General features: G+C 42.7%; 1 protein-coding gene across 1 annotated transcript; it reads left to right on the plus strand.

Moving 5' to 3' along the window:
• Window positions 1-865: 865 nt before the first annotated feature.
• Window positions 866-27,803, plus strand: eif3ea (eukaryotic translation initiation factor 3, subunit E, a). The gene is made up of 13 exons (XM_035634728.1): window positions 866-1,022; window positions 2,202-2,319; window positions 2,539-2,656; window positions 4,787-4,829; window positions 5,835-5,939; window positions 11,422-11,547; window positions 11,906-12,030; window positions 14,569-14,695; window positions 15,347-15,448; window positions 19,454-19,563; window positions 25,768-25,870; window positions 26,327-26,461; window positions 27,638-27,803. Exons 1-13 carry the CDS (start codon window positions 933-935, stop codon window positions 27,671-27,673), a joined length of 1,338 nt encoding a protein of 445 aa, XP_035490621.1. The 5' UTR covers window positions 866-932; the 3' UTR covers window positions 27,674-27,803.

The raw sequence follows: 27,803 nt of genomic DNA on the forward strand, positions 1-27,803 counted from the left end.
TACTTTTGCCCTCAAATGGTTTAAGTCTCATAAAGAAGTCACACATGGGCTTTTAGGAGAAACATTGGTGGTGTCTGGAGGAAAGCCGATGTTTTCACATTCAACAAAACGTTCACTCGGATCACTCTCATAAATGAAACGTTTCACTGTATCAATACCACAAGGAAATTATGAGAATTTTGAACGCTTTACAAGGCACAGTCATACATCCTTCTCAGAAACCCCCAAAAGGTTTAGGCACTTTAGGTGTTTAGAATCCATCAATTAAATAGCGGTTATCGAGGTAACGTCAGGTTTAACTCAGGGTTTTCCGTCGTACAAAGCTGCTTCTCTTCTTACCGGAGGAGTAAATCACCATGGTAGTTTATGAGATGGCTTACCTGCTCCAGGGCAGGTTTAGTTCGAGATGATAGATCTTTGATGAGGGAGGCGAGTTCATCACACCCAGTAAATATTTTCACATTTTGCACAAGTACCTTAAAACTTATTACTGTATATAAACCAAATACCACCTACATAGTGGTGCGTGGAGTGCAAAGTTTTACACTCCTCACTGGCTTGTTATTAGGGGATTTTAAAAAAGTCATTTGTTTGATTTTTAGGTTCCGCACACTGCATAAACATGAAGTAAATTATTTGAAACTATCTATCTGCATATCTCAAAGAAATATTCAATCCATCTATCTATTTTTTCTATCTATCTATATATCTGTCTGTCTATCTATAAATTGTTATTTTGCTTCATATTATATGCATAATTTTTCTTGCATATTGTATAGACTGCGAATAATCTTCATAACAGCGATGTAAAATCAGCATCACAGGTCTTTTCTATATATTTCATTGGGGAAGCTGACGACGACGCTGATTGGTCCGTCCCCCTGAATACAACTGCATCACACTTCCGCCACTTCCCTTTCCCCGGAGCAAAAATGGCGGAATACGACCTCACCACCAAAATTGCCCACTTTTTAGACCGTCACCTCGTTTTTCCTCTGCTGGAGTTCCTGTCTGTCAAAGAGGTACGACATTTATTCGCGTGTGAACACGTCGATGTGTGTTTTTTGTCGATTTTAGGAGCTATTGGTGGTTTTAAGCGGGCGTAAAAGCCACGCGCGCTAGCGAGTTGGTCACATTTTCGGCAGCTGTGTAAAGGCGGCACGCTGATGCAACCGGAAGAGTAGCTCAAGGCTTTCTAAATAAAAGCGGAGTACACTTCACCTTTGTCATAAACATTGAAACCTTCGCGGAGAACTAAGGCTTAAACGTTTTAATAGATTAATGCAGTGAAACACAATAAAACACCATGAAAGCATCACGATATCTAATGTTGCGCACCATTTCACGATACCGGAAGATGTCCTCTTAATTTTACTGTGAAACGTCCAGTACCGGAAGTCGTGTTTTTTCTTTGTGATTAGCTCTAGGCTTGCGAAACTAGCCACACACGCTGTGTCAGACTGATGATGTTCACATGGTTGAACGAGTCTTACACGTTAAAATGTATGAAGTTGCACAGTTGGGCGATGCTCTCCAGCATGTTACTATTACTCATTTACACACGCGATTTTGCTGCTAACGGGGGATACACTGGGACATGAACCACTCAGAACAGAGCTAGATGCTAATCCACGGAAACAAAAAAAAATTAAAAAAAACACCGAGGGTAATTAACGTATATGGATGCAACATATTTTGGAAGTATTGTTTAACAGCTTTGGTATTCAACACTTACCACAAAAAGCCAGGGCAAGCGGACATCCGTCAGCATCCCTGAAGCTAACGTTAGCGTGGGCTAACCTTAGCAAGCTAGCATGAACGTTATTTCGTTGGCCAGCAGTGACCGTCAATAAAGTGCGCTTGAACGTTTTATGAAGTCATATGAACCATAGCCAACATGTCGTTGTGGCTCATTCAGTACACATATTGTATATATACTGTAACATATGTGTAAATAATGTTAAGCATTTGGAAGCTAATACGATGCACATGGCGGTGGAGGCCTGTGGCGTCGAGGCACCACCAGAAGTAATGAATGGGAGGGGGCTTACAGTTATATACCACAAAATGGTTTAAAAAGTAAAATTGCAATTGCAATGTATTCGACTTTGTAATATAGTCAGGTCCTCCAGGTCAAATAATGATATTCATGTACATCTCTCCCAACCACTGTTTTTTCTGTCACTGACTGTGTTCCACAGATCTACAATGAGCAGGAGCTGCTTCATGGAAAACTGGACCTGCTCAGTGACACCAACATGGTGGACTTTGCCATGGACGTGTACAGGAGCCTTTTTCTTGACAAGGAAATTCCCCAAAGTAAGTGTTGACGCTCGGTGCACACACACTCCTGCACTCATTCACATCATAGCAGACATCATGAAGAGCAGCTGAGCGACACCACTTACTCCATTCAGAATTGATTTAACAGTGGACTTTTGTTTTACAGCATTTTCCAGTGCGGGGGTCGCTGGGTCAGACCATGCATGGTGGTTTATGTTGTAGCTAATGACTTTTTCTGTATCTTCCCTGTGTCAGCTCTGAGGGAGAAGAGGACAGAGGTTGTGGCCCAGCTCAAGCAGCTGCAGTCAGAGACGGAACCCATTGTGAAGATGTTCGAGGACCCCGAGACAACGAGGCAGATGCAGTCCACCAGGTAAAAAAAAAATATTTTTCTTCATCAATTCAAGCACCATTGCTGGACCTAATTGCAACCATTCCACTAAACTTTTTAAACCATATGTCAAACTACCATGTACCACCAGATGTAGGCCTACAACAGAACAATATCTGCATTGTGTCTTAACAGTGATAGAAAATATCTTGCATATGAAAATTCAGCTGAGAACCTTACGCTGAGATGTACAACATGTGGCAACTGTTCACTAAAAAGCAGCATTACTGCCACCTTCTGCACTGAAAAAGTCAAGGAGCCATCGGCAGCAATTACACTCAATGTAATTGCTTGTTTTTACAATGTGTGTGGATTAGAATATTATCCTGTGCTGAAAATGAGAAATAGGTTGATATTAAACTCCATTGTCTTGTCCATTGTGCTTAATACACACAGCTTCACAAAGTATTTTACAGGGTAATAGAACCTATTGTTCTTGGTTATTTTAATGAGTGGTTAGCCAGTAGACCTATATCTCTAACCAGACTTTTATTTGGACAACTGTGGAGGCCAGAAAAGAAGCACAGCATTCATATTAAATCATGTTATTGTTATATCTATAAACGGTCTGTCATTATAACACTCTGTGGATTACCATCATCATTAGGATGATCTATGATTTGTGATCTAATTTGTTTGGGCTTGTGAAAGCAATGAAACCACTTTAGTTTTTTAGTCTACATGCTGCCGATGGCTCCTTGACTTTTTCAGTGCAGAAGGTGGCAGTAATGCTGCTTTTTAGTGAACAGTTGCCACATGTTGTACATCTCAGCGTAAGGTTCTCAGCTGAATTTTCATATGCAAGATATTTTCTATCACTGTTAAGACACAATGCAGATATTGTTCTGTTGTAGGCCTACATCTGGTGGTACATGGTAGTTTGACATATGGTTTAAAAAGTTTAGTTCATCATCACCAGAATGTATACAGAAAATGAATTGAAAAGTGTTAGGGCTTCAAATCGTAAATGAGTTATTGCCAATTTCCTGTAAAGCCTCACTTTTAGTGACATTTAAAAAAATTATTTCCCCATTATAGTAGAATTGTGTAGCTCAGACCCACAATGCTGTTTAACAAAATTCCCGTTGATAGTCAAAATCTTAAAAAATGAATAAATTAAAAAATCACATGACAATTATTCATGTTATCCAATTTATTGAACATTTATGGCCCAAGATACTTTGTTTTGTAGAGCACATTGAGCCGGACCTGTGTCTGTGAAGTTTCAAGTCAATCGGAGGGGTGTGGCCTTTCAGAAATTGTAATTTTTTGGCCGTAAATCCTGCTCCACCATCTGGCCGATTGGGCTCATATATCCAGCGAAGGGTTTGCACATTATTTCCAATTATGGGGCCAAGTTTCATGTTTCTATTCATTATAATTAATAAACCCAACACAAACACAATGGCCATTATACCCTAATGACAACCCTTACTGATGTTTGAGAGTCATTTGTAGCTCAATGACGTTCAGAGCCCTAATGATGTTTTGGTACTAACATAAATGGAAATTAAGTGGCTCATACATAATATCAGGAGAGCAGACTGCCACACCACACAGGGAAGTATCCCAAGAGTCTGTCCTTTGTTAGCCTCCGAGCTGGAGACAACCTGTCCTAAAGCAGTGCACACATCTACTTCAGACTAAATGAAATTGCCAGCAAATGCAGACTCTGACTTTCAAATTCCAAAAGCGAACTTATGCTAAATTGACACAACGGTTTAGTGTGGTGTCTGTCCTCATAGATACCAAGATTTTAGGTCACAGGCAAAGTTGTTAAATGCCGTTGGGATATAATGGTTTAGAAAAGCCAGAGCATTCCTTTGTTTTGACAAAGCCATAGAGACTCAGAGGCTGTGCTGAGAAATCAGTATTCACGTTACTCACCAGACATAATTTGTTAGACATGGCTAGTATAGATTTGTAGTAGCCAAACCAAATGTAATAAACAGCCCATCATACTGTTTTAAAAGTGAAACGGCTCTTGATTTAGACCAGAAGTGGAAAAATATACCTGAATGGGGCTCCAAACACCAGGACGCAGCCAAACAGCGACTCAAGTTAAATGGCCTCTAACTACAGGAACTGTCTTGCTTTTTTTCTCTGTTGCAGGGATGGACGAATGCTCTTTGACTATCTGGCAGAAAAACATAACGTAAGTTTGCCTGATTTGCTGACATCTCACTTCTTCACTGCGTTTCCCATGGCTCTTGTGTGAACCCATGGTTGTTTTAGGGGTAAAGTGGGAGGGGCAGGCTGCACAGGGAAATGCAGAATTACTTCCCAAAACCCTTAACTCATTTTCAGGGTTTGTATGGCTTGCACAAATTCTGCGGACATTTACATTCTGTGGTGAATTGTTAAGAATAAACGGAGTAGCTCGAGACTCATGGATAGAGCCGCAAGAATGCCGGAGGTTCTATATTTACCATGATGTTTGGCTTCTTACCCTCCCCTCCGTCGGTCCCCTCCCACTCCGGTATCCCGCTGACCTGCACGCTGTCCTCAGTGCACCTCCACACAGCCCAGGCTCGGGGCCCCACAGCCTGCTGTGGGAAAGGCTTGGGCGGCCTGGAGCGCTCGCAGCCTGTCACAGTTATACTGAACCTTGGTGAATGGCCTGACGTCAGCGCACGCTGCTCCGAGATACTGGACAGCAGTTAAATATAGGAAGACAAGTAGGCTCGAAATGATAGCCCTATATATGCATTGCTAATTTAGTTCACATGACCACTTCTTGGCAGATTTTTGTTGCAAAAGTTAAATATTCTCTCGCCCAGGCAAAATACCACTGATATGATATAACAGTGTTTACTTTATATTCATTTAGCACTGGTGTGCCACCGCAGCCGGGGAACTATGCTACTGCTATGGATAGATCTGAGATTAAAATTAGATTTGCAGTTAAGTTACTGTGATCTAAAATTCATTTGTTGTAGCCCAGCTGTTTGAGAAGTTATTATTTTAATTATGATTTTAAAAAAATACAGCAGATATGACACAAAAACTGTAATTTTTTGGCACCAGACCTGCTTTAAATGACAGAGGAAGCACAATGTTTCGATTTTAAATATGCATTGCAAGTATTGTTTGACTTGATCTGCCAACGATTCATATTTTCTCTGTTTGTGATACGGATACACTTGTGTTTCTCTTGAAGTTTCGTCAGGAGTATTTGGACACACTGTACAGATACGCCAAGTTCCAGTACGAGTGTGGAAACTACTCCGGCGCTGCAGAGTACCTCTACTTCTTCCGTGTCTTGGTAAGTTTTCAGATTTTATCACACACACACATGCCCAACGCGAGTTAATATTAATAGTGATGTTTGCCGATAACTGTGCACTTCACCTCACTTAGCAGAGTATCCCTATTACCCAAATGAGTTTAAGTCTGGGACCTCTCGGTTCATTTTCAATTTCCAAGAGGCATAACCAACGGACGCAAACCAAAATGCCTCCGGACGCAATTGGATAGACCTACAACCAGTGAGAGCAACGAACTATGTGACGTCTGTTGAGCAACGCGAAAATGTCAACAGACTACAGCGGAGAGGAGACGTGTGTGATGATGATTCCACAATGTCTGTGAGCGAGTGTTGTCGTTTTTGTGGGTGAAATTAGAGAAAATATCGGTTTAGTCAAATGCTCGTTCTTTAGCGGCATGCCTTGGTTGTTTACGAAAGTACCTTCTCTCCGCGTCACGGTATCAACCCCGCCCATTATCAGATAATAGGTTGTGATTGGCAAGTTTTCTGCCTGAGGAAATCACTTCCCAATGGCGGGGATCCAGACGGAGTCTGGCAGAGCAAATGAAATGAGCTCCCAGAATTTGTCTGGGCCCCAGCTAGTGTTTAACTGTCCTTATTTATAAACTGCCGTGAGGCATTTCCCCGCATATTAAAATTGAACGTCACATTGTGTTTGCCAGATTATTTTAATTCCTCAAAAGGCCAATACTTGAATGGGATTGGAAAAAGAACACTTAGAAGTAATTGAATGTGAAAAGCTTATGTCATTGCCCATTCAATTCACTGCACGTCGCCCGTATTAGGAGGAGACTCGAGTAGCATCTTTAACTGGGCCAAGTGATCAGTGGCTGACTGCATAATCTGTCTGTAGTCTCCTCTTGGTGCGGGCCTCGGTAGACAGTTTATTGATTTGAGTGTGGTGGCCAAGAGTCCCTTGTCATGACTTCTGATTTTATGGTGTTGCTTAGTTATTGCAAGGTATCTTTTAGTTAGCAGGAAGTAGGCCCCACACATTTTGCAAGGTGTTTCTGGGGATGTGTGTGTGTATGACAGGGGAGATAGGGGATTATGAGCTGTAAGTAAAAGACAAATGTATACAATACAAAGAGCCTGATTAAGTAATTTTCAAGATAAATGTTTTTTAAAACAAACAGATAATGCCAAAGTGTTTTTTGCCGAGAAGGATAATTACAGTTCACGGAGAGCACTGGCAGTATAGCTTGTTAGTGCACATGCACACCCCTCTATTTCCTTTATAAACAAAGAGACTTGTTGCCTGGGTTCTGGAAGTTTGTGGTTTCTCTTTCTTTTGCCCTCAGAAACGAGTAGAAGACGGATAAATGGGCTAGGTGCAGCTCCACTACAAGGACTGCTTCTTCTCAAAAGGTCTCTCAAACCTTTCATGAGCTTTAGTCCAAATGTAGAGGTCTCTCATATCCAATAATCTTTTATAATTGCATGAAAGGTTGCCCTTTATCATTTTAGAGTTGTTGTCTCTTTAGATTCACAAACAACATCTATGGTTTGCTTGTTAGGCTTTTATCTTCTGTACTTGGCTGGTCTTTGATACAAAAGAAGACGTAGACTAACAGAGGAAGCTGCAGCTCTTTCCTCAGTAATTGGTATTTTTACAGATGTAATGGACATGTCGAGAGACAACTATCAAATAGGTTTAAGGTGCTTTCACGCAAGATCTTTTTAGCAGTTGCTGATGTGCTGTTGAGTTACAACCCATGTTTTGTCCCAGTTATTTTTAAGCGCTGTGCATCCCTGCAAACGACATAACGTGATGAGGACTCAGTCGCCAACTCCAGATATTCATATTTGCTGGTTCCTCAACAGCTATCAAACTTGGTTAACATCCAATCACAAGTCATAGAAACAAATGGAACCAGGAAAACAATAGAGTTCCTCACTGTGAAGATGCTGCAGGACTATCAGACGTGTCCACACCAGCAGCACCTGGGTGGCGTCCTACTCTGGTTTTTTCTTTAGGATAGTCAAGCTTCTGTCCTCCTCCTTGTTAATTTCAGTGGCTGCTCCCTTTGGAATAAAACCACATTTCTAGCAGCTGGAAATGTTGCAGTTTTTTTGTGTAATCTTGCATCAAGTGTTAGTAGGTTCAAGTCAACTGAATGGCCTATAATGACCAGTGGAACCAGCCTGCATAGTCAGTGGTTTCCCAGTGTCACTCACTTGTCCTCTTGCATTTGTTTGTCTTTGGTTCAACATTTAGCTTTGCGGTAAAGCCAGGAATCATGCCAAAACCAGCCCTGAAAGAATGGGCAAGAATAAGATCAACATTTTGTCTATTCATTAGAGTGAAAAACATTAAGACCGTCCTTTGTTCCCATTCTAATTGGCATTTGATACTGTGCTGTGTTGCCTCTTGTCTTTGGGATGTCAGTGACTCTGGCTAGTCATGCACATTCAGTATGCCGGGGCGTCCTCTCTTGAAAAACTTGGCAGCGGCTCTGTACAGTGATGAACCCACTTCGCTACAAACAACCCACTTAACCCGAAGCAGTTGGGTACTTCATTTGATGGGTTTTTCACCGATCTGCTCAAATGTGTATAAGGAAGAGCTGCATCCGAAACAAGATGACAAGTAATTCACCCAAGCGCTGCTCTTACCCAAAAAGCATTAAAGTAAGGCTCTTCAAAAGCTTGCAACGGATGCGTCTCTCTCTTCCAGCAACAGTTGTTTATGGCTTTGCAGCTCAGTCTAAATAAACCAAAATTGCTCAAATTGAGGTATGTTGTTCGAAGTCCAGCATAGAGGGTTTTTTTCCTTCAGTTTTTACCCCTCAAATAGTCCGACCCCTCATTTTAAGTTCCTGCCAGATCGGGCTCTGTAACTAGATATCTGTTGCTTACTCTTGACAATGCAAGAGACTTTTTAGATGGGAGGGGAAAGGTAGAAATGGATTTCATTAGTGGGAGCCTGTGTACTGCCTCCTCCCTCCCCTCTTTTCTGTGTTTTGTGGACCTCCCATCCTCACAGGCCCCTTGTCTGTCTCTCCCTCCCCCGTATGGGAGAGGTGAGGCTCCATAAAGTCATTTAACGTGGGAAACCCAGTCAATTAAACGAAGGAAGCCAGCCTTGCAAAATCCATGCCTCAGGTCTTGTTACAGTGTGGCCGAGCCCGAAAAGAGCAACTTATTCATATCATCACTTAATGCAGGGATTGAATGTTAAGAATAAAGATTGAGTATCCCGTAGGATCCCCAGCACAGTAAATTTATTGTTGCTGGTCAGTCAGTGAAATGTGCCCATTTCACAAACCAATGGAAACTTAAGGTAACTGCTGGAAAAACCCAGGTATTGAAACTTTTCTAGCGTGGCCATCGGTGAAAGCCAGACTGTGTGTGTTTGTAGAAAGCTGCCATAATGACCTGGAGGTCAGCCAAACGTAGCAGGCAGGGACTTCCAAGAGAGGGAGAAAACTAACAAACAAAACACTTCAAAAGATGAAACTCTGACCTTAATCCTGATGGCAGAGCCAGCTTTTTCTCTACATGTAACAATACTGATCTCTGTTGTGACTTCTGAGTGTAAAAAAAAAAAAAATGGACCTGAGTGTATCAGACTGGATAACACACCGTCTTACTGTGTTCTCCTTTTGGGGTAAATACCACAAGAGATTTTTCAAACATCTCCCCAGTTACCGGCTATCGTCTCATGTTATAGCTGTTTGTTGAAATGTTATCAGAGTGAAACTGGTCTTTGCTGAGTTGAAAAGAAAAAAACCTTTATATCGGAATGATTTTCCCAATTCGTGGGGTTCCAGCGGAAACCTGTTCTTTTTTTAGCGTTTCCTCCACTTGTGCATCTGTCGTGTCTCACAGTCCACTTCAGCGGCTGTCCGTCGGTGCGCGGGGGTGTGTGGTTAGCATCTAGGTTTCTCTGGCCGCTCAGCAGACACCCACTCTGACTTCCTGCTTGACTCATGTCGCTGCGTCTGGTGTTTGGTGTTATCGTGAACTACTGTGGCACAGAGTTTCCAATGAGCCCTAGGGTGTAGTCCAGTGTCCACTTCAGCCGTGATTGCGCTGCCGAGGTTCAGAGGCATTCTCAACCTGTGTTTCATTACCTGATTTGTTTTTTTGCGTTTGTTTTAGCCTGTTTCTGGAAATCAGAAACGGTAGCCTGCAACATATTTCAGAGTGATTATCTCCACCAAGATGTGTCTTGTTAGTGTCACTTCATTTTTCAGAGTAATTACCTTGTAATAACGACAGGCTTTCTCCGGAGTTAATGGAGGGAATATAAGGAGATTATTGCAGTTATCATTCTCAAAAATGGATGGAAACAGTTAACTTTTATTTGTCTGGTTAGCCAAATATAAGTGCTAAACAACAAGCACAGAACACTTCTTAGTGTTTCTTATTTTGTGCTTCTTAAGTATCTTATCGAATGTGATGTGTGTTTAAATATGTATAATCATTTGAGCCAAAAAAATAAACAAATAACTAAATATATAATGACAAATCACAGATAATATGTTTGATCAGCCCTCAAAAATTTTAATTTGGTGTAGAGTCAGTGCGGAGTCAGAAGTCGTCACCCGTCTACTGGGTGCTAAGTGTGTCTGCCCCATCCTTAAGATTGATTGTTATAATTCAGATTGGTCGGGCAGCTCATTTTTCATTTAATTGCAGTCAGTGACACAATTTTGGCATTTCACGTGACATGATGGTGAAACTGAATATCTGGTGTAAATTTTTTTTTCCGAGGACAATAAATGTACTATTTCATAATAAATCAGGATGGGTTTGACCTCCGCTCCGGATAACCATGGCAATTTCAAGGAAGTTGGCATATCTGGACCTCTGCTGCATCACTTTTGACCGTCATGAGACCATGATGCTAAATCACCGGCTCATTCTTAACTGCAGACAAGTTAAATGACATTTGAAATGTTTCCTGTAACTGGGCCCAAATTGTAATTGGCATTACAATTTGGGCCCAGTTAAAAGTCTTTCATCGCCGATACGCAATTAGATTTGAGGACCTTCAACATTACACATTCTCCACTGTTATTAAGATGGTTTAATTTTTGCAAATTGTTCAGACAGTGTAGTGTGTCACTAACGTCCAAACATGCCTTCACTTGATGTGGTAAGAAGGTATCAGGCTGTATGGTCAAATGCAATGCAGTGGTTATTATATCTAAAAGTGCTGCAAATTTGGTTTTAATAAAAAGATAAACAGTCTCTCATGATCCATTTCTCTCTTTCTGTCAAACTCCATTCCCTTAGGATGTCATAATTTAATCAGGTTATCCAGTATAAATAAGAGGAGTGACTGCGCCGCGCAGCAGCACCACTGAAGCCAGGAGGGCAGATGTTACTGAACAGTCCGCCATCCTATATTGGGAGACTTTTAATCAGCATTTTGGTCCCTCAAAAAAGTGTGGAAAACATTTTGTATGTTGTAATGTTATGTATATTTTTTTTTTAACCAAGTGTCCCTTTTATGTCCTGCTTTCACAAGGTCCCAGCTACAGACAGGAATGCCCTGAACTCTCTGTGGGGCAAACTGGCCTCTGAGATCCTGATGCAGAACTGGGAGGCAGCCATGGAGGACCTCACCCGCCTGAGAGAGACTATCGATAACAACGTAAATGCCCCACTTCTCAGAATTTGATACCTCATCTAGATTCCCTTACATAGACTCCATATTGACATTTCACTTTCAGTACAGCTCTGCTGTGGCATTTTATTCCTCACCCACACGCACTCATCTGACTACTTAGGGAACTTGGATTTGGGTATAAAGTGGTTGTCTTGTTTTTGATTGATGGGCATTTAGGAGGCAAGAACACTCAACGTCTTTTATGTGTCTTGTTGGTGAAAAGGGCAGCTTCTATGTTACAGTAGCTGTCTCGAAACAAATTAACATTTTCATTTTTTTTGCCTGTCTGTCTGTTTTCTGTGACACCTGCCGGCCTAATTTCTTTGTCTTTGTCCTTGTCCAGTCTGTCAGCTCTCCTCTCCAGTCTCTCCAGCAGCGGACGTGGCTCATTCACTGGTCCCTCTTTGTCTTCTTCAACCACCCCAAGGGCAGAGACAATATCATTGAGCTCTTTCTGTATCAGCCACAGTGAGTACATTTATAATATGAATTATCAGTTTCTTGGTTTTTCACATACCCTTTACACCCAGAAAATTAAAAACTCATGAGAGAACGCCTGGAATTAGTTTTAGAGATTAATTTCTACTAAACAATGGTGACAGGAAGACAGGAAAGGGAAAGTTTTGTAGCTTGAAGTACAAGTGTTTCCTGTTTTGGAAAATTCAACCAGAAGCTGCCACTTTACGCTTCAGAGAGTCTATGACAGCTCTCTTGAATTATTTTGGTAACTATTGTTTCTTATAATTGATTTTTTTTGTCTCAGTTGCATTTGTGTGTTTGTATTTTCTAATGTGTTTTGTGATAGATAAAGTTTTTTTTGTGTGTGGTTAAAGTCTAGTATCTCCAAAAATAATTCTCAATTGTGATGGGATTTGGAGAAAAGGCCAGTCACTCATTTTCTACATGAACTAGATGTAGAGAAAACCATTTGCTTTAATAACCCATTTTTGGGTGGTGGGCTTCTTCATGAACTCTGCTTGTATTTTCTAAAGTGGTTTCAGAAGTAAGAGTGTGTGTGTGTGTGTGTGTGTGTGTGTGTGTGTGTGTGTGTGTGTGTGTGTGTGTGTGTGTGTGTGTGTGTGTGTGTGTGTGTGTGTGTGTGTGTGTGTGTGTGTGTGTGTGTGTGTGTGTGTGTGTGTGTGTGTGTGTGTGTGTTCGTGTGTGTTCGTGTGGTTGTGTGTGTTCGTGTGGTCTGTTTACTCTCCAAGTCGAGAACGAGGCCATGTGTATTGCAGATCGGAAACTTTATACACTGTGTTAAAATTTGCACACCACCTATTTTGATGTCTTTGCTCCTTCCCCCTGTTCTGATTGCAGGCTTGTATAATTGTCCCGATGATTGGGCTTCACAGACAGTATGACAGGCCACCACAACACAGCACACTCAAATGTCTGGTTCCCTGGATTTTACTCAGTTTTTAATTTTATTGTGGATGATTAAGGAGGCCTGCCCAATAATTACTCATGAAAAGCTCACCCAACCATCTGTGTGGATAAACGGAGGTAGTTTTGTGTGCTTTGCAGTTTCACAGTCTCGAAACCTCATGTTTTCCCCGCTGAGGCTTGGCCCTTGTTTCCCATCTCTTGACCAGTACTTCCGTTGGCTGAAGTCAGTGACCAGTGGCTGGCCTTCAGCTCCACATTTGACCTCCGTTACCCCTGCAGTCAGCAGATGTTGTTCCAAAGCCTTGTTTGTGTACTGTTGATAGACTGGCACTGGCCTCGGAGCATATAGTGCTCAGCAAGTTATGGTACAGGTGCAACTTTGGTGGAGTTATATCATAGTAATACAGGCCGAGTCGCTTGATTGTCTATATTACTCATATATTACAATTGTTCAACACCATTTTCTCTTCTAGGTGGGCTGAGAAATGGGACCTTGTTTCCTTGTCGTCCCCCCCCCCCCCCCGCGCGTTTTAAAGGTTGAAATTTGAACTTGTACTTGAATTCTTGGCTGCATGCCTCAGCAGCATCTTCAGCAAACCAGTGCAACGATGCTTGTTGCCTCAAAACTCAGATCCCAAAAAAAAGACGAGGTCCCCAAAGTGGGGTAGGGTGAATATCCCCCAGATATGGTACAGTGACTCATGCAAGACTGCTTGCTATTGGAGCCCCCCTTGGAGAGTGAGTAGGTGTAAGTTAATCAGGAACACAGCACGGAGCATTGCGGTCTTCCACGGGAGTCAAGAAACTACAAAGGGAAGGAGGGAGAGAGAGAGCTCTCCTAAAACCCCGGCTGACGGTGGCTTTGCCAAGCAGCCCACTTCTGTTTTTAGACTCAACATCACAACTGCCACAGGTCCCCTGTCCCTTTAATTGTTCCAGCTAATTAAACTGTTGTTGGCAATCTTTCTCTGAACACCATGTGTTGCTCTGGACTCGGCTACAGGGGCCCACTCCACTTCCTCTTTTTCTGATTTAATTTGGTCAGTGGGGGTTAGGGGTGGAGGGTGAAGTTCAAAGATACATATTTAGAAACCAATAAAGACTTCTGACGATACAGTTAATGTTGACTGATTGCCATCTTTACAAGGAAAGTGGCATGTACGTGCGTGCGTGCACGTGTCTGTAAGCAAACCTTACATGTTGTTTTTACAGAGCGTGGCCTCCATAGTTGGTGTGGGATTAGAATCCGCCTGTAGCAGTGCCATGTCTCTTGTGTTCAGCCCTGAGCCAGTTGACCTGTGGTCGAAACATCAGTCCCTGATGGATTGGGTTTCAGCTACTGGGCAGGTCCCTGCTCACCGATCTGTATCTTCTTGTCGGGGTTCTCTCTTCCTCCTCCCTCTCGTAGGACACTAATGAAAGAGATGGCTTAAATCTGGGACCCATGTCCAGCAGTGAGAGAGTCCTGTTAGGACATTCATCTGTTGAGCTGCAAAGGCCTCTTCTCTGTTCTAAATGCCAGGGGACCGATAAGCAGCCAAAATGTTATATGATGTGTCCTTGTAAAGATCATGCCTTTGCTGTCTGAAAAGTGATTACTTTTGTCCTTCCCTATTCCAGATACCTCAATGCTATCCAGACGATGTGCCCCCACATCTTGCGTTACCTGACCACAGCGGTCATCACAAACAAGGATGTCCGTAAGCGTCGGCAGGTTCTGAAGGATTTGGTGAAGGTCATACAGCAGGTAACAGAACTCCTTTATAAACAGTTAACAGGTCATTGCTTATAGGCCACCCAGGCATGGAAGGATGCAATCTAATGGCATTGCTTACACTTTTTTTTAAGAGAAGGGCGTGTGTTTTACTGTTTGGATCCAACCTCCGAGAATCTTTAAACCCATTATGTCTGATAAATGGTAGTGAACTGACTGAATGCAACGTACCAAAGCTTTCTCTGCCAATGACAGAAGATAATTCAGTGATCCAAGTACCATCTTGGGTTGTGGGTAATCACTAAAACATGTGCTCAGCGCTCTGCTCTGTGGCCTAAGGTCAGGTTGCGACTCTCTCTGTAAGCATGATTTGCAACTGTTCAGAGTTCGCAATGTGTTTTTGTTCAAGTCCCTGTAAACTGTTATGTTTATTTAGCTATTGTGCCCAGCAGGTGGTCATTCTGACTTCTGACTATATAGTCACCAGCGCTAGGATTTATGTTGTATATTAAGTGAATATACACATATACACAACCACACTAGGTGCTATTTTAGTTATTGTGTAAAGTCATGTTTTACATTGCATTTTTCTATGTATATAACTACACACTGGACCTCATTGTGTATGTCTGCTTTATTTGCATCATAACATAACCAAACCTATATTTATTATTTTTTTTCAAGGAATCCTACACCTACAAAGATCCAATTACAGAGTTTGTGGAGTGCCTGTACGTGAACTTTGACTTTGACAGTGCTCAGAGGAAACTCCGGGAGTGCGAGTCGGTGAGTAACATCTTTGGTGACCTCAGCAACATACATTTCGACCTGTTGTTCCGAAAAACTGTAAGAAGGAGTTTATTGTGCCTCTCCGTGACGATACAGAGGTTCTTCTGAAGACCTCTGATTTGTGGGTGTGACTCCTGAACTTTCACATGGAGTGTCGTAGTAAACATGGTTTGTAATCGTCTGATCTCGGCCTGTTCACACAGCGTTCTGTTTGCTGGAGTTCTGCGTGGGTCCAGTGCTGACAGAACAGTGATAGTCGGCGCCTTGTATCATTCTGTCAGAAATAGAGGTCTCCTTGGACACGGTGTGACTCAGGCGGCAGTCAGATTTTTACTATGGCCTGTAATTGACCCATCAGGCCAGTAGTTAACAGTAAAAGCTTTATAAGCAGAATCCTCCACAGAGGCGTGCAGGCACTCGTTTTCAGAGAGAGAGCTGTCATAGCTCCGTCACTTAGAGCATTTATTTCAATTTTGGTTTTTACTGGCTAAATGTAACTGTAGTACTCAATGTAAGAATAGAATGCGGGTAGTGTACTGTCAAAGTCCTCTTTGTATGTTGACTATATTACTGAACACAGTGAATGCTGTGATATAATTTGATATGTTAAAGTGAGCGCAATCTGGATGATATTTACAGCTCAATGACAAACCTTACAAACAAGTTTCAATTTTATTCTATCATTATGTATGTCTTTAAACAAATCCCTGTGATTTTTTCAGAACCCCCTCTTCTTTAGGTCTGTCCTCAAAAACAATGCTGATATAACCCTATCACAAGCTCCACAAAACTTTAGTCACACAGCAGCAACATACTAATTAGTCCAAATCAGTGTCAAAAACAAACAACAATTGGGATACATGTGCCATTAAAGCATAGTAGAATAATAGAGGAATGAAACTGTTTGGTTAAGCTGAATAAGTGTCTGGCTGCACCAAACAGGCCAGACATTAATACAGTATGAACAGATGAATACTATTACACAGACTGCATTGGTTTTACTTGGCTGAACCCAACAAATTGACAAGTTAGTCTGCAAAATAACAATTATGCAAATTACACTGTCCACTAAAGGCATTATGAACAAATAGAATATAAATATGAGAAGATACCGAATTTTACAGTTTACCAGTAAGTATGCTTTGGCATTATCAGGTCAACTTCATATAATGTTGTTGGACGTGCTGCCTATATAACTTTTTTTCACAAATTATTTCTGTATTTCTCAAGTGTTGCCACAACCGTTTTCATATTTTAAGAAACTGCAATGCAAGGGCTGCATTTTCCTTTATTTGGATAACACAATAATAGGAATACCTAAAAAACAGAAAAGTATCAATTAATGGCAATGGAGCAGAATGAAATGGTCTTGAAGTTCATCGCTGCCTGGAACATAACAAAAAGAGAAATCCCATTCACAACCAAGATATGACCAGTGGAGAAGTTTCCCTGGATGACATGAGCCCAGGGAGCATTGTTTTTAGGGGCTGTTCAGATTCTGGGGACGGACGGACAGACGGACGGACGGACGGACGGACGGACGGACAGACAGACAGACAGACAGACACAGAGAGAGAGCGAGGGAGGGAGAGAGAGAGAGAGAGAGAGCACAGGTGTCCCAGCTGGTGTTGTGCTGAATGTATATTTTGCGTAACTTGATCTACTAGTGCATTCTTTGCAATACACACTGTAATCCTGTTCTCCCAAATGACTTGATAATTTGGACCTTCAGAGGAATAAAGGGCTAACGGGTTATTTGGCCCCTTTTTCATCTTTCGCCCCTCGACGATAAACCTTTCAAAATGAAAAACATCTGGCCTGATCAAATGGGTCTTTCCCAGGGGTAAATGTTTAGAAATCATTTCGGCGGTTCACTGAAGGTTCCGTTTCATTTCAGCCTATATTCAAGCTGATACAAAGAGTCTTGAGCCTCGGCGCTACTTAACAAACAAGGAAGTTATAACCAAACTCATCTGGGCAAATTTGTTTTTAGTTGTACTTTCAGAAAATGTTTGCATGGTCAGAAAAAAAAATCAACAGCATGTTCCAGGAGAAATTGACATATTTCCCGTGCAAAGGCCTCCAAGGGCCATCTCCAAATGATGTTATCGATGCATATCAACAATATTAGAGCCGTATCCAATTTCAGCTAAGACATGATACACGCCCTCAATCACCGACCCTGTTAAAAACTTGCGTGCACCTTGTAGGAACTTTCTGGATTTGAGATTGACCTTGCCTCGCGGGGTTCTGTTTACAGAGAGTCTTCTGTGGTTGAAACAGATGCTACAACCCTTACTAAATTTTGAGGTCAGAGCCCAAGTTATTCCAGGTGCTTTTAACAGTGGCCTACCTGTCAGTCTTATCAGAGCATGACCAGTAGGCACAAAAGCCCTCTTATTGAACCGAGTTCAGTTCACAAGCAAATAGAGCAAGGTGGGTGGTTCCAAAACTGTGTAGCAGCACCTCTAATGCATTGCCTGTGATGGTCTGCAAACATTTTTCAAAATGGTCCACTTTGAAGTCTGGGCTGTTTTTTTTTTCCCCTGAAGAAATTCAAAAGCAAGCATTTAAATGGCACATTATTTCAGAGGTAAAAGGATTCATAGACCGTGGAATGATTGAGGTAAATGGATACCCCACAGGGATGGGCTGTTGTCTTGATGAGCATTTGTAATGCATCAATTTTGAGCCATCGAGAAGAGTGGCACCCGTCTCTTTAGTGATTGCTGTAATGGCAAGATATGGGTATTGTTTTCAGCTGCCCTGTCTTCACTTCACTGTCCCACCACTGTACAACAGTACGAGCGGGGGGGGGGGGGGGGGGGGTCCTGTACAGTTTCCCACTCCACCTGATTCTGGAATCACTGTCAGATGTTAGATGCTTACATGTTAAAGAAAGAAAAGTATAGGCCTACCTATAGTCGGGCCCTCATAAGATTGCCCATAAAGGGCTATTTAAGCCCCTTTCAGGATTTGTTTAAGCTTTGCGGTTTGAATCCCAGATGACAGTAATTAGGGCACTTAACTCTTCAAAGTTTTATCAGCCTTAGATATGCCTTGTCATGGATGAAATGTGCGTTGCCTGATAGCGCCATGTAGTTGGGTTTTATTTGAGCAGAACTCTGGGCAAGATAGCAGCTCTCTAAGCTTAAGCAAACCGAGGGCGGGTAGTTCTTAGAGAACTTTTGAAGATGGTGGTCTGCGATCAATGGAGAGTTGGAATGCAGCGAGCACTGAGAAAAGGAACATTTCACACACGAGTACCTTTTAGGGCTGAGGTTGGGTCATGAACATTTACAATGGATGACTGGGCCATAAGTAGCAATGTCAGAGAGTCCAAGCAAAGGCCGTATTTCTTATGAGTAACAAGGCACAGGTGATACCGTGTAGAGATGGCTGAAAAGCATTGCTCTCATCTATTAGTTTATTTAAACTGCTGCTGCTGCTGCTGCTGCTGCTGCTGTTGTTGGATGACTGTAGCTGAAGACTGATGACAAGTCACAGGCAATGTGGTCATCTCTGTGGTTGGCTCTGTCGTTACTGTATTGTCTCATGTGGTAGCTAAAGAGAAATAATGATTTGCGGTTGATTTGAAGCACCTTGCTTGGCCTGGGGCTACCTTCATGTAGCCAGTTTTACCCTCCCTGCCCTGTTTTCTCTGAATATATAAAATTGGCTTTACTTTGGTTTTAATGAACAGATTTCCATTTTTGATTTTTTTTTTTTTGCTTAATTGAATAAGACATGAATTCCTAGAAGCAGACGTATTGATACTAGTGATTCTGCCCTTGTGACTCTCCATTGCTGCTCAGTCTGAAGGTCCAAGAGTGATTGTACTAATGAGTCAAAGCAACAGTACGACTGAATATTTAACTGTTTCGCTTAACTCGAACCTTAAAGTTGGACCATAAACTTTGAAGTAGCTCTGTAAACAGACCGAAATAACCCTTTGTGTAGTATTTGCGCTGCCTTTAAGTAACATGCTTTTCTTTCTCTTAGGTCCTTGTTAACGACTTCTTCCTGGTTGCTTGCCTGGAGGACTTCATTGAGAATGCCCGTCTCTTCATTTTTGAGACCTTCTGCAGGATTCACCAGTGCATTAGCATCAGGTAAGTTACTTTTACATCACTTTTCATTTGTAAATTCGCAGTCTCGTCGGTGAGGCTATATGGATGAGGCTGCTACGGTTGCTTTTAAACCTGACTATAGCAGAATTCTGGCCGGCATCCCTAAAGACTAGCAGGAAGTCATGTTTGCTATCTCTAGACGTTTTAAGCATTCTGTGCGCAGGAAGTAAGAACACGGGCTTTGTGATCAGTGGAATTTAACTCGCAGATAAGTGTTTATGGCCCCGTCCACACACAGCCATGCTGACCGCACACATCTTGAGGATTAGGCATTGTGAGGTTTAACTGCTTCCAGGTCTCCACACCTTGCGCTGTGGAGACATTTTTAAGACCACCTTGTCCGAGAACAATTGATGGGCAGCTTTCTCCCAGGAAATAGGCCAGGATTTAGAGGACACAAGTTCCCAGCTACTCTAATGCACAGGAACATTACAGCTCCTTTTCCATCGGGTTGATGGGGGTCAGTGGGTTCTGTTTCAAATTTTAGTTTACTTACATTATAACAAAATTGACTTTGGATGCCTCCCCAAAACCAAGAAATTTAGTCAATGCTAATTATAGTGAGCATTAGCGTAGAGGGGGGGGAAAAGATTATAGTAATTGTCTGCAATTGAGAGATTACAGGATTTGACTGACTCTTTAAATCAGGTTACATAGTGACAAATATTAAGACAGAAGCATTCACCCTTCTCAGCTTTAATCGTCATCTTTGTAAGGGTGGATTTGTCCTTGTTGCTCTCTCTAATCTGAGATATTAGATAATGCATGTTATTTTCTTGGTTATCTTTTTTGATCATTTTTTTATAGTACAGATTTTCAACAGCTTTCAAAGAGCTATAGTCATAGAATGCCGCGCCTCAGGCAAATTTCGAACACTGATGATTTGAAACAAGGTCTGCATTTCAAATATGGTCCACGAACACACGATGTTCAGTGGAAAGAGGGAATGAATTACTTCTGTTGACACGAAAATGATTGCATTGACTGTTACATAGAGCCATGGAGGTCTGTAGTCAAGGTTGAACCGAGGAACATGATCGGGCCCTGTCGAAATCTCCAGTTGCAGATTGTCTGGAATTGATTAGGAGTCCTGGTTCTTTTTGGCAGACTTACTGCAATTGGATCCATTTACTTGTTAAGTACCACAAAGGTTAGTGGTAACACTGAAAGAGGAAGTTGAACTGTGATTTTTCTACTTTTCACCTTCTTTTCCGTGTCCCCGGCTCTCTCCGTGCGTCGAGGTCTTCTAACGCAGGAACACACATCGGGGGCAGTTTCAGGGATTTCCATGTTTATTTCCGGTTGTGCAGTGACGATGGACAGAACATGTCTATTTTTGACGGACACCCAAATTCCATGTCGTTAGCACTCTGTCCAGAAGCCCTCCGTATCCAAGCGTGTGCTCAGATGGAAGTTGATGGCCGTTTTTAATGAGGACATTTTTACAGCTGTTGGCCACGATGGTTTCACAGATATTTAGCTTGCCCTGTGCCCACAGCTCGGGAAACGAAAGTAGACAAGAAGTTGGCTTAATTTAGTTATTTTATGTAATAAAGGCTTATGTAAAATGTACTGTAGGGAGTGAAAAAGCGATTCAGCCTACACTCGTAACTGCGCGCGCACACACACACATCCTTTTGTCTAGACTTTTCAGTGTCCAGAGTATGTTTCTAATTTAGCTTTGTTTTCCTTGTTTGATTTACAGGCTTTATTTCCTTAGTCCTTCCTTGAGTGTTTCAGTGGCGAGGCCCTGCGTTGACCTCAAATACACACTTGTCCTTTGACATCTTTAGTAAATGCTTGAGACGTGATCATTTGGGCATTCCCCCACCCATCCCCAGATTGTATTTGTACACAACAGTTTGTACACTCACTGCTAGTTGGACGGGGTGTCTTGTGTATTTGGATGTAACACTGAAGATCTTTCCACCTCACAATTGAGTCATTAAAAAGACCACACGATCATTTCGGTTTCCCCGAAAAATCAATTTTACCCCAAGCCGAAGGCGAGGTTGCTCCAAATGGCTCAGAGTCTCCCAAACACTATCATATGTTAGTGTTTAACAAAGGATTCATTTTAAGGCTGGCCATGTTAAGAAGGGGGCTACTTTTGAGAAGGACCCCCCCCCCCCCCCCCCCCCCCCGTCCCCGTCCCCCCGTCCCTCCTTTCTCCTCCTTTTTCCTCTAAGAGCGTTAGACCCCAATCCCTGACCCCTCTCCTCGAGTGTGAGGTTGCTATTGAGACCCACAGGAGTCCCCTAGCCTGAAGTCGAAAGCTCAGGAGCCAGAGTGAGTAAAGGGTCGAAATGAAAGTGATCCTTTCTCCCCCAAGGAAGGGGATCATGGTTGTGTAAAATAAAACCAGTCTTGCAGGCTGTCTGCTCGGCTTAAGGGCCAGAGGATGTCAATAGTGTGGGTTGTTTGAGTCCGACCTATTGCCTGCTCCCTTTTTTTCTCCTTTCTTACCTTCACACTGAGGTTTAAGCTGCCTCTTAGCTGCTGTAGACCTCTGTCTCTCAGAGACAATGACATAAAGTAACCTTGCTCTGATATACGAATGTCCTTCCTGGGAGGAAAACATTGCCAGACTTTCTTTTATAAATTAGATTAGAGGAATTTGACTAGTACGGGCCAAGGCCCTGGGCCTTTTGGGGTGCTCTCTATTCCTGTGCTGTGCTGCACGGATCACGTTTGGAAGGGGGTTAGGGGGTGAGCTTAAGTCCCCGGCGAGGAAACCAGATCGTGTTTGTTTTGATCATCATATCTGACCTGGTCTTGACTGACATGTGCCCCCACTTTACTGAATTGTCAAACAAAACACCCAGTTCCCCTGCGCAGCAATCACTTAATCACTTGGGTAAAAATCCCGACGAACAACAAATTTGATTCGAAATTTTGCCGTTGATTACTTGATTGTTAGGTAAATAAGTGAAGGGTGTTTCTGAATACCAGTGATTATGAAGGAGTGCTGCTCATAACAGCTGTTGACTATTGTTTTTTCCCATTACTAAACGATTACTTTTGTGAAGCTTGTAGAAGCTAGCGTGTGTTCACTGTCAGGTGGATTATCAACTTAGTTAATTTTTGATGTAGCAGTTTGGGTCATGTGAGATTTCTTTGCATTGGAAGGTGTCGTTTGTCCCAATAACACCAAGTCAAATTCATTTTTCTTTTTCATCAGTCAATATGAGGTGGAACTGCCAGAAATATTGGTGTAATATTTAATTCTGATTTTAACTGGACCTCTGCGTAAAAAAAAAAAGGTTGTCCAATCGTGAGTTCATCAGCTATGGAATATCATTTTCATTTACGTCATGCTACTGTCACTCCCTGTACACACGTCTCTTCCAAAAATAAAAATCTCTGTTCCAGCCAACTTATTGTAAGTGCTCCAGCTATATATACTCCTAACTGGTTCCAAAGCCTCACTACATTGGTTACCCGTTGCTTTTTAGAATCAATTTTAAAATAAATATTAATTTTAAGTCTCTGTCTGCTTTGGCACCTACTCGTGTCTCAGTGCTGTTCTCCCCTGTGACCTAACACACTGCCTGAGATCCTCAGGCAACACTTTTCACAAAGTCTCTTTTTATCCTTTGTTTTTTAACCAAATTACTTTTGTGTGTTTTTTGATTTTGTTGTTTGATGTCTTTTTTTGTATCTTTTGTATCATTTTTAATCATAGTTATTCCCTGTTAAACTTGCTAATTGACATGTTTGATTCTTTTCCTCCTCATCTTTTACTGTTCTGTTTTTGTGTTTGTACAGCAATTTGTAACTCTGTTCTTAAAAAGTGCTAAACAAATAGTTATTACAAGTTACAAGTTATTATTTTTGTTAACAATGCACCACTTGCCCAAGCACCATTTACGCCTGCAAACTAAAAAAATCCTCTGTGTTTAAAGTGTCACTGTGATTGCTGACATGTGTTCTCCATCATGGGCCAAACTTGCGTCATTAGACAGCTGACGCTTTTCTGAACTTGTTAGGTTCCCAATAATGATCCATAGGAGCAATTTTGTTGTCATGCATCATTTTCCCCAGGTTTTTGACGACCTGAAGTGTAATCAGATGTCCACCAGAGCCAGTTAGTTACTAGTATTTTTGACGTGAGTGACAGGTTGGTCAGTCTCTCTGTACCAGTTTCCCATCTTTGCTGCTGCGATCCACACAAATCTACTCCCAACTGGTGCTTTTCTAAGTCACTACCCACCCCCTCCATCACATCACTGCGGTGAAAGTGTTGAGATATGCACTGTCACTTGGAGACCAAACCCTATTTTGCTCATTATGCTGAGGTAATGCTCTTTATTTGTTGTTTATGCTTTAAATGCCCCATCCAGACACTGACATCATTTCACTTCCCCTCTTTATGTGGGTTTGCCACCATTTGACCACGTGCTGGTCTTTTTTTTTTTCTTCTTCTTTTTTCTTTTCCGCCCGTATAAGCCTTGAGGTAAGACAGACATTATCACAAATCCCAAGTAAGATTACTCTCCACCAAAAGAATGTCTTAAATAATTCAAGAGCGACGGTCGAAATCAGTGATGGTGGCCGTGGTGGGATCAGTTTGCAGAGCTGTTGCGTGAGAAGGGGTGTGGTCCGCGCAGATTCGAGCTGAGGAGTCACACACAGTGTGATTAATGCACCAGGAAGTGATAATTAGTCGAGCAAATTGTTTTCATAGGCCTTATAACCCCCATTATTTTGTGCAAACAAACAGAGGCCATACGCAATGACAAATTTGTACGTACAGTGTTTGTGTTAGGTTTTCCAGGGGTTGGAGAGGTCGGTGTCTTGCTTTTGAGGTAGTGTTGCCGTGGTAATTGTCGGCAGTGCAGAGAGGGGTTGAGGATATTTATTGGGGCCCTTATATGAAATGTGGTAGGCGTGGAGGGTGGTGGGGGTCAGACAGGAGGGAGGGGGCAGGAAACGTGTGTGTGTGTGTGTGTGTTGGGGTTCTAGATGGGGGATACCGAGGGGGTCTAGTTATTTTGAAAGCCACAAGGGAAGCCAGCTGCACTGGGTAAAGCTTTGGATCAAAGAATGCCAGCCACCCTAGTGCGTCCCCTCCTGGTGCCGTGACACATCCATGTCTAGCTGAATCAAAGAGCAGCCCAGTCTCCAACCTGGCTTTTATTTCTGAGGGACAGTTGTTGCTCGTACCAGTGGGTCATGACAAGCTTAAGTGGCCTGGCCTGCCGGGGGAGAGTGTGTGTCCTGGACAGAGGAACAAAAGGACGGGGGGGGAAAAAATAGAAGGTTCAAGTAACCACAGAGGCCCACAACGTGGGGCAGACTTTTCTAGCACTTCTAATTGAGTTATTCATACAGGTCTGTAAATCAAGCGCTCATTAGCCGAGGACCATTAGACGTGTTTTGGAGTGTGCTTCGCATTATACACCTTTTTGCCTGAAGGGCAATATGTTTGCCATTTATTAACACTGTCAAATGAAAACAGTGACTATTCCTTTGGCAGCTAATGCTCAACATCCATCCTAATGTGGTGTTAACTAAGAGTTATTTGGTGCCATTACATATTTTATGTAGCCTATTTATCACTTCCAGACAGCGGCCTGGTTTAGGTGAAGTCATGGTTTGCAAAAGACTAATCTTACCCAACAAGTCTATGATTGGGAAAAATAAAATAAAACGATTAGCCACATGTTTTGTTGTAGACTGAGATACTAAAGCACACCAGTGCTTTGAGCCAAATGTTAATGTCAATGAGCGGAGATGCTCACAGTGTAGGGACGATGCTAACATCATGGTGTTTAGCCGGGTACAATGTTCACGACGTAGACGACCTTTGTCAAATCCACATTAGCACTAAACACAAAGTGACGGATTTGTTTGTTTTTCAGGTTTCATTATCCAAAGTATTTTTTTTATGGAACTTGAGGTGGCGAGAGTGGAAAGGGTTCATCCTCTGGGAACCATGCATGTCATGAATGAATTGACAGACCAACATTGCCACTCAAAAACTGAGACCATGCATTCACAAGCACCATAGTTTTTTTTCCTATGTAGTCATACCTCAAAATGAGTATTGTGAATTATATGAGCTCCGCAAATATGGTAGATCCCTGGGCATTCCCTTTAACTTTCATGAGGATCTGCAAGCCACTGAGACAGACCCCCTCTACCCAGCCTCAAAGCTCATGTCTTTCTGTGTCTCCCCAACAGCATGCTGGCAGACAAACTCAACATGACGCCCGAGGAGGCTGAGAGATGGATCGTGAACCTTATCCGCAACGCCAGACTGGATGCCAAGATCGACTCCAAACTGGTGAGACCTCCCGTCTTCTTCCCAAATCAGTCGGCTCAGTGCTGAACTAATGAATCAAAGCCTTTTAAACAGACCTTTGCAGTTTGGCGATTGTTGTGATTGTCACATTGCCCCCACGTAGAAGCTCCTGTGCGTCCTCTGGAGGATAGAGAGGCACTATATGTGTCCGAGTGTTGTGATTGAAGGGTAAAGGACATTGCAACCGCAACATCTCACCCTTTTTTGGTCCCTTTTGTGAGGCTCCATGTTGAACCTGCATGTTTTGGCATAGACATCACAAGAGTTCTCTGTAATCAGGAAATCACAGCCCAGTCCTTCAGAATGACATAGAATTATCTGCATGTTCCTACAGTAGATGTGGACATATGCAAACCTCTGGTGGTCGTTTGTAGGGCGGTGTGTCTGCAAGACCAACTTTGATTGCTATGTTAATTTTTTCTCTCTCCATGTTTCTAGGGCCATGTGGTCATGGGGAACAACGCCATATCTCCATACCAGCAGGTGATTGAGAAGACCAAGAGCCTCTCGTTCCGCAGCCAAATGTTGGCGATGAACATTGAGAAGAAGCAGGCCCACAACAACAGGAACGAGGTGAGTAACGCGCATACTGTACATGCAAAAAAATGCACACGATCCACCGCTCACAGCCGAAGGCGACCCATTCCCTCTCCTCGCCGATCAAGATTGCGAGAAGGTCAACGCGAGCCCGGGGCAGTTCAAAGCATCTCAAATGATCAGCTCAGAAGAACAAGGCCAAAGAATGTTGATGAACAACCATCAACAAAAGCTCTCTTTACACGAAATAAGCCAGTAAGAGCAAGTTGAACAGAGCCGAGGCTTTCATCCCTCCATTGCCCTTCAAAGGCCTAATGACAAGGTAGATTCCAAACAACCATAAAACGAGGCCTGAGCCCGGTGACTCAGCTCAGCAACTTAAATAAGGTGGACCCCTCACACTGGCTCTTGGTGAACATTACTCAAACCCCGGAGTTCCCTGCACTTAGGACCTGCTGCAGATGTCTGGCTCAGGGTCCAGTCATTCCATTTAAGTGTGTTTTTGATGTTGACGTGTGTTTTATTTTCTCCATGGTATGCCGACTGCTCGAGCACCACAACTACACAGAATGTCATAATCACACACACGTACTCTGACACTGTGAGCGGGTCGCTTCACACACCTCCGCAGTCCCATGAAGACATGCACGTCTTGTTAGAGCAGATTGATGAGTTGGTCGGTTCGCTCATCCAACACCTGACGGCGCCAAGGCCACGGAGTTACAACAGACATGTTAAATATTCACCTTTTTAACCGTGCAGCTCTTTAGTGGCTGTTACCCTCCTCCCTGTTGTTTGAATATCTGCAGGAGTGCAGCCGTAACCCTGTCCTGTAAAAAAAAAAAAAAAAAAGAAGGCAACCCCCCCCCCTCATTAAGGAGTTTTTTGTAATTAGACAAAAAGAGGCTGCAAACAACTCACAGAGCACCGCTACTTCCTGCTGTCCTCAAGGCTACAAATCACTTACATATAGAGAACATTTACTGCCATCTGGGCCGGCTGTTCAGGGTCCCTGTCAGCTCTCACAGCCACCCAGCGCTCACCAGCGGAACACACACACACACACACACACTCCCGACAAGGAAAAACATCAGCACCTAACTGCTTGCACATGTATGTTGCCCCCACATTTCCTACAAATTGAGTTTCGATCGGTTTCAGCGATCCACAAATTCTGAAATCTAACTTTCTTCCTTCATGCTCTTCTTCCAGACGCCAAACTGGGCCGGTCAGGAATCTGGATTTTAGCGACACAGCAGAGACGGATCCATCCTGCTCATTGCTTTACGTCTTTTATTTTTTTCTCTCTCCAGCACAGTGCTGTTTTGCACTTGATTTCAAGTCATCACCAGTTCAATAAAAGTGACCAACAAAACCA

This window comes from Scophthalmus maximus, chromosome 1, assembly GCF_022379125.1.
Source record: "Scophthalmus maximus strain ysfricsl-2021 chromosome 1, ASM2237912v1, whole genome shotgun sequence".
NCBI classification, from domain to species: domain Eukaryota; kingdom Metazoa; phylum Chordata; class Actinopteri; order Pleuronectiformes; family Scophthalmidae; genus Scophthalmus; species Scophthalmus maximus.

What these genes read in the sequence shown, in the direction of transcription:
- eif3ea (XM_035634728.1), top strand. Translation starts at nt 933, where the DNA reads ATGGCGGAATACGACCTCACCACCAAAATTGCCCACTTTTTAGACCGT. An exon ending in AGTTCCTGTCTGTCAAAGAG is followed by an intron (nt 1,023 to 2,201) that starts GTACGACATTTA and finishes TGTGTTCCACAG; the next exon opens with ATCTACAATGAGCAGGAGCT. An exon ending in AACTCCGGGAGTGCGAGTCG is followed by an intron (nt 15,449 to 19,453) that starts GTGAGTAACATC and finishes TCTTTCTCTTAG; the next exon opens with GTCCTTGTTAACGACTTCTT.